The 7,628-nt window shown below is 43.2% G+C and overlaps 1 protein-coding gene across 2 annotated transcripts in view; it reads right to left on the reverse strand.

Annotated features, from left to right (window-relative positions):
• The window catches only part of VSNL1 (visinin like 1), a 160,359-nt gene that overhangs the window by 93,456 nt on the left and 59,275 nt on the right, over positions 1-7,628 (reverse strand). Inside the window, exon 2 of one of the 2 annotated variants that reach the window (XM_019537374.1) lies at positions 5,225-5,387. In XM_019537374.1, the coding sequence (XP_019392919.1) occupies positions 5,225-5,386 (162 nt within the window). In that variant the 5' untranslated portion in view covers position 5,387. Of the gene's footprint in view, positions 1-5,224; positions 5,392-7,628 lie in introns of both variants that reach the window. The other variant, XM_019537373.1, reaches the window with a different exon arrangement.

Raw genomic sequence — 7,628 nt, forward strand, 5'->3', positions numbered from 1 at the left:
TTATAGTCTCCCAGCATCCCAGGATGCTTTGTACCTCACCTACAAACCGCCTCTCACAGGGTGGGTGGACTAGCCTTGGCCAAGCTGTCTGCTCCAGCCAAGCAGGAAGATGTGCCTCCCGGCTACTGGCCTGGGGCACTGCAGGCATGTGGCTGCTTTTCCAGAATCAAAAGTGAATGTCTGTTCACTTTCTTATCAGTTCAATCTATGCAGTTTAGACTAACCTGTGAAGACTGAACTGAATCAGCCTTAGGCTTTTTGACTGTTTGTACTTACCATAAACTGTGGAAGTGCATAACAACAATTTAATCAGACCTATTAAATTATACCCAGTTTTTAATATTCTGTATGACAGCAGGTGGTGCTTTTTCTCCATATGCAAATCACACACACATCTGATTATTATTACAGCTACTATCACCTTAGTTCACAGTCACTCAAGTCATGAATCAGGACCTCTGTAACAAGCACTTCAAACAAATACATTTTTCATATAGCTATGTGCATGAGAAGGTCCAGAGAAGGAACTTCAGTAGCACAGCTTCTGAGTTGAAGTTGGAGAGTTTCATCTACTGATCAATGTGCAAGAAAACCATCACTAACGAACTGGTACCCTCTCAAGCAAATCAGGAAATGCTATCTATCCCACTGCCCTCACAAAGAAATGAAAATGAAAGTCATTTGTGGTTCCTTTGCAACTAGAGAAACTTCCTAGAAAATACAACTACTTTATAAAATATTTTTAAAAAATGGAATGCAGTCATTTCATCAGACCTTAAAACTGTGCATAACTGGTAGTCAATCTGTACTGACAGCACCAGAATTCATTTGCTGTAACATTTAAGAAGTTGTGAAAGTTTTCCGCTGGCTGTGAGTGAGAGGTTCTTTCCTCATACCAGTCTTTTACCACTAATTTTATACTAAACTACCAGACATGTCCAAGAGCAACATCGTAATCTCACGAGCAGAGCAGTATTACCATCTAAGAGAAAATATAATAGTGTTGTGAATGTATGTCTTGTAATCATTTTCCCAATAAAGTTATTTATGGAAACTGGCTTGGAAAAAAAAAAAAATCAAAAAATGATAACCGGTGAATTACATCCCTCCTAGTTTTTGGCTCCCATTCAACATAGAGAAATCAATTAAAATAGTAGCATAGATTTTGTATATTCCTACCCTGAATATGTATTTAAAAGAACTGGATGGATTTAGTTCCAAAAACCATGACTTGTGACTTCTTTTGGTGACTTCTACTGCAAAGATCAAATTTCATATCTGAATTTTTTCAATAGTCAGCAGCTAACAGTAAATAAATATCCTAAGAATCAAGATTCAACATCTCGGAAGACATGGAAAGCAATAATGTCTCCAGGAGTCAGGGAATGTTATGTTACAAGCATCTATATAAGAAAAATATGAAGATGCATCTGAATGCAGGGTGAAATCCTAATTCTGTTGAAGTCAGTGGAAAATTCTCACCAACTTCAGTGGATGCAGGACTTCACCTTTAAAGTTTTCCTACATTCATACACACTAAGAGCCTTAAAACAAACCTGGTGAAATACATGAGTAACATTAAAAGACATATCTTAAAATGCAGGATTATACAAACATTGGGACATCTTTCTTAGTCTGCATTTCCAAAAATAAATGAGGACTACAAAACTAGTGCCCAGTTTTTATTTCTTTTTGAGTTATCAGGAAGGACAAGTTTTCCATTTCCCAAGGAAAAAAAACCCTGTGGATTTTTGCTTTTACCTGAGAAAAACGTGGATTTTTCATTTTTACAGATGAACATGTGGATTTTCCACTTTTGCAAAGACCTCTCTGCAGGTTGGCAAAGTTTCAGCCTGCAGGGGGATGGGGGGAGCGGGAGGAGGGGGGTCAGGCAGGGAGGGCCATGTGCACACATGCACATGGCTGCCAGCCTGGAGAACAGCTCCAGCAGGTAAGCTGTGGGGCGTGGGGGGTGGATTTAGGTTCCCATAGGGACGGAAGCAGGGAGTTGGGCAGGGTTGGGGCTTGGGCTGCCGCCTAGCTGGGTGGTGTGTGGGGCTTGGGGCCCGGGGCCATGTGCAGGGGAGTGGGACGGGGCTGTGGGCAGCTCATCTGGAGGGTGAGGGGGGTGGCTCCCTACCACTGTGCTTACTAGTAGGAGGGCATGGGGGCATGTGCCCCCCAGACTTGTGTGTGGGGTGCAGGTTGGTGTGGGCTGCCCATTCCAGGCTCAGGGCTCTGCGCCCTGCTGCCCTCCCCTCGGGGCCTCTGCAGCCCAGCAAGCAGGATCTGGCGCAGCAGGGCAGGGCGGGGAAGCTTGGTGCCACCACTGCAAGCCCTGTGCTGCCACGACGAGGCACCCCCTGCCTGCCTGGCAGCAGTAGGGGCAGTGGTGCATTGTTGTGCCCCTCACTGCTGCTGGGTGGGCAGGGGGCACCTCACCAGGGTGGTGCAGGGCTTGCAGCAGTAGCAATAAGCTTCCTCACCCTGGCCATCCTCTACCCTGCTACCCCTACCCCCTGCCCCCCGCAGGCCCCGGTGGAGCGCAACAGGGCAGGGATCCTGAGCCCTTAGCAGGCAGCCCACACCTGCCCCCACCAAAAGACTCCGCTCTGGCCATGCTGTCTGTAGGTGAGGGGAGGCGGCACTGCTGCAGAGGGCTGCAGACCCAGGTCCCTGGTCCCATAGCTCTGGGACCAGGGCTGGGAGAGCAGAGGGCTGCAGGTGGGGAGTGAGGGGTACCAGCAGGGCTGAGGGGTGTGGGGGGAGAGTAAGAGGCCTGGGCTTGTGTTCTGGTGAGCAGCGCGGGCAGGGGGAGCATGATTTTCCATGATAAAAACCCCAAAATCAAGTATCAACATTTATAGGTATTTAGAACTTATTTTATTATAGTGATTGAGGCACCAGTAGGCTTCCAAATTGCTTTAAAATTGTAAATATATCAATAAAACATTGTGTTTAATTTTTATATATATATATATAGCGGCATTTCATTTTAATCACAGATTTCACACTTTTAGTTAGAGAATGTGTGTGTGTGTGGGGGGGGGTTAGAACAGAAAATGTGCAATTTTTAAACAGAGAAAACCAGGATCCTGGTTTATCAGAAAATTTTCAACTTTCCAAATGGTGGGAAGCTGCTCTGCCTGCTCTTTGGTTTACATGTTGCACTATCATTACTTAACCATGGGACTGAATTTCATCTGGGTGTACCGAACTTTATCAAAGTCTACAACAATCCCTATGAACTGTTTAGATGCACTTTGGAAGGGAAGAAATGCTCATGGCTCCAAGAAGATTTCAGAAGACATAACCCTTCCAAACATAGAATAAAATATTTTAAATAAGTATTTTATTCTCCCTTTTTATTTCAAGTTTATCAAACAGGAAACAATGATTCCTGAACAGTCAAACACCCTGTATGTTTTGCTACACAGCTATAATTTGAAAAAGTTTGCTCACTTTCTCTGTAAACAAACAAGAAAAATTATTAGATGCGAGTCAATGCAAGGTATGTGCCAAGTATCATCTAAAATGGAGGCCATAAATAACTAGTCAGCAGAAAGCACAACCCTACAGTAGTAAAAAGTCTTCCACAGAAGATTCATCACAGAAGAACAGTTATTGCCATTCAATCTTTGTGAAAATAGGATAATTTGAGGTAACAGAAAGTGCACAAATGGGAGCTTAATTCACATCCTCTGCAGATAGGAGTTATTGTACAATGTCATTTGCAAGCAGGAGGAAAGAGACCACTTAAGGTTTTTATGGGGTAATGTTCTCAGACTGGGGAAATTCAGGAAAGATGTGCTAAAGCATTCATTGTATATAAAAGACAGAGGGACTTTTATTAAGCATTAACCCGACAAACCACTGTTAAAATTGACAGATGGTATTAAAAAAAAATACTGCTACCCAGCATAACAGTGAACTAAATTTTGTGAACTTACCATCCATATCCAATCCTTTCCCTAACTAAAATTATTTTGGAGCCTCTGACCTTTAGGCAGTAATTCCATTTGGAATTAAAAGAGAATGCTGAATTTAAATGCAACTGTTTTGTAATATGACTATGTTATGCACTTTATTGTGAACATGATGATTTTTGTAACATAAAAACTTCTTCTGTTGTCTTCAGTGTTTCTCCCATTGGGTGCATCTGCAAGTACGATTAAATTCCAGAGCTCTTTGAGCCACAGTACATTGTGCCCTAGTGCAGTGTCTACACATGCTCCTGGGACAGCAGCACTTTCAGCTGGGGTGGAGCAGGCCTGAGCTGGCAGCAGGGTTAGGGGTCAGCTCCAGGTGGTAGTACTGGGACCTGGAGGGTCTGGCTGGGGCACAGAGTGCAGAGTATGCAGAGTCGTGTGGCTAGGCAACAGGCAAGGGTCTGGCCCCCAGCTGCCTAGGCCGACCAGGAGCAATTTATGCCAGTGGTCAGTGCTTACAAGTGTATTTCAGTGCACTAAATGACCCCACTGTAAGACAGTACTGTCCCCAACACTACTATCTTATGGCAGAGTTAATTAGCTTACTGCACCCTAATACTGGCACATGTGTAGACCATGATGCATTACTGTGGAGCTAATTAATCTACTCCACATTAAAGTGCACCTGTAGATGCACCCATTATGAATAAATGTGCACAAAACACAAGAGGTGGCAGATATGACCCATAATAAAATAATGAACAGTAGGACTAAGGCAAGTCAGGGCAAGGGGACACTGAAGAAAAAGGAAAGGCAACTTCAGATACATAGTTTGTACATGGTACATTACTAATCTGCAGAACCTAATGTCCCAAGATACAGCCAGGGCCAAAATCTTTAATCAGCATCCACTGAACGTACATTTTAGAAACTAATGGCGCTGCAAAAGTGTAAGGACCTCCCAACATAGTTCACCATCCAGGACTGGGCCCATAACCCCTTCCCTTCAGAGCATAAAACCATCCTTAATTAACAAGGTTTAGAAAATAAATGCCTGTTGGGCAAATTCAATCATTGCTCTGAAACATTTGGTACTGGTCACTGTCAGAGAGATAATACTGAACTGTCTTGACTACTTCTCTGACTGGTATAGGAATTCCTACGTATCTGCTTACATTACTGTTCTCTGTCAACATATAATCTGAATAGTACTCATTAAGACTATTTGGGCATTGCACATGTTAACTGAGGAATCTCCCGGTACCCTGGTAGTAGGAAATTAATAAGCAACATACCTTCACGTAGAGCTGCTGAAATTCCTCAAGGTTCAGTCTACCGCTTGGACAGTCCTTTAGAAATCCTTTGTACCATTGTTTGAGTTCGTGTTCATTAAACTCTGTGCTCTTCACCAGATCCTCCATCACTTCAGGGGCCAGTTTGCTGTTCTGTTTCCCCATTCTGCCTTAAGAAAATAAATGAATACAATTAGTCAAGCTACTGTAGTAATTTGAAACTTGAGTAATAACCAAGCTGGAGTACAGTACTAGAAAACTGGCTTAGTGCTCAGTGTGGCTCTCAGTTAAGCCTGGCCTCATGGTCTCCCTGATGGTTTGGAAACTAAATTAAATTTAAATACAAGCGTTAGGCAGCACTGGAGGAAAACTTAGAAGTTCAACTTTCATTTAGAGTTCTTAAGTGCTGTTCATTTGCCTTCAAAATAAAATATGTTTTTTTGCTTAATCCTTGTATCATTAATAATCTTCACACGCAAATGAAAGACAACCTTGTCCAAAAATTAAAAAATGATTAGCAGGTTCCTATTAACGTATTTACTTTCTGACTGCTGCCATATTAACCTTTCTCCTAACCTTTCTCCATGTACTTAATTTTAATAGAATATTACACTGAAAGTTCATTGATACAATGGTAGGGGTTTATTAATTTGCCTTGCATTTTCTTTCATAAATTACATACAATTATTAATTTGTTATTATTCATAGGTTTCTGCAGTTTCCTTTTATCTTTACTTTGAATACCTCTACTCATAGTGTAGCAAAACCCCGTTTTTCCTTTCTTCCTTTAAAATGCATACCCTCCCCTTCCCCAACTATTTCTGACTTTTTCTCTCCCTCTCTATTCTCTATAGATATATATACATGAGCTAAGATATAGGATAAGCTTCAGCATTTTATTTTGGTAGCAAGCTGTATTTGTTTTGTTTTTTCTCCTTCTTTACACTGTATAATTATTATGTTTATATTGATTTTTACTGTTCTATATTACTGTTTTACTGGTACTATATGATTTAAGCCTACATATGTAAGTTAGCATAAGTCACGTCAAGTTTCCATTTTGTTTGTCAAGTCTCCATCCTGTCCCTCGGCCTGGTTGTGCAACCCATGACTCACACCTACCCCTCCTATGTAACTTGGCTCCTGAATGAATGGGGATTAATAAGGGTGCTTGAGAGACAATGGCAGTAGGTCTAAAAATAGTTCCCTCTGAATGACCGAACCATCAACACCAATACCTGGACCAACAACCCAGCCCTTGGAACCACCCATCAGCATTCAGGAAACAAAAGATGAGGCAACCCACCATTGTGCCAGGCTGCACATGCTCAGTAAGAACACCTGGAGCCCTCTGGGACAGGACTGACATTGCGTGGACAGGCCTTCCCCATAGGAGATTGGAGGGAGTCTGCCCCATAAAAAGGGGTAGTGAAGACTGACTCTTTGGGACGTCCTCTCCATCTGGACCAGCACCGTGCCGCACCACCTATCCACCCAGAGGCCCTGTCGGTGACCCCCCTCTAGACAACACCTACTGGACAAAGACCCCTTTCCAAACTGGATAGCTAGCTATCACCCCCCATCCTCTCTTCAACCAAGGACTTGGACTCTATTTCTCTTCCCTACCTGGACTCCAACTCTTCCACTGAGTCTCTTTCGCATGCTGCCATTGTGAGTGCGTGTGTGCGTGGGGGGAGAACCAATAAACTTCATGGGGCTGTGTAGTGTGTTGTCTGTTTAATAAAACTGTTATTTGGGCCCCTGAGTTGGGTTTGCTTTACTACAGTTCTGGCCCTGCTCCAGTCTCTGCTCCTCTAACTTCTGCTTCATCCCCACTGCCTTTTTCCCTGATCTCTGCCACTGTTTTTGTTTCATCCCCACTGCCTTTTGCCTCTGTTTCCTGGCTGTTTCCTCCTTGCCACCTGGCTTCTTTTTCCCTTGCTTCCACCCTGACACTAAGTGACCCCAAGTAACCCTGGGGCCACTTGATTTTAAGTAAACCCAAGCCTCAGTTCCTCAGCCAGATTCTCGCTAGTCCACCCATTCTAATCCTGGTTCTGGCAACTTGCACTCCGTACACTTTAACTCTCTCTCTCTCTCACCTTAACCTTCCCCCAACTATCTCAGATACCCCAAGCATACACATACATACCGTACCATCCAAGTTAGGAACTTACTTGTGTGTATGTGTAGGTGGGTTGTATGTGTGTGAACTGATAAGTGTGTGTGTGTGTATGTCATTGTGTGCATGATATACAAATTAGTGATCTGTGGATGTGTACTGAATGTGCGGGTATGGACAACTGATTTTTTGTCTAACTTTTGGGGTGTATAGCATATGTGTTTGAATTGGTGATAGGGATGCATGTGCCTAGGCTGGTTTGAATGTGTATGTGCCTGAGTTGGT

The sequence above is a fragment of the Crocodylus porosus genome, unplaced genomic scaffold (assembly GCF_001723895.1).
Source record: "Crocodylus porosus isolate Cpor-Errol unplaced genomic scaffold, CroPor_comp1, whole genome shotgun sequence".
Taxonomy (NCBI): domain Eukaryota; kingdom Metazoa; phylum Chordata; order Crocodylia; family Crocodylidae; genus Crocodylus; species Crocodylus porosus.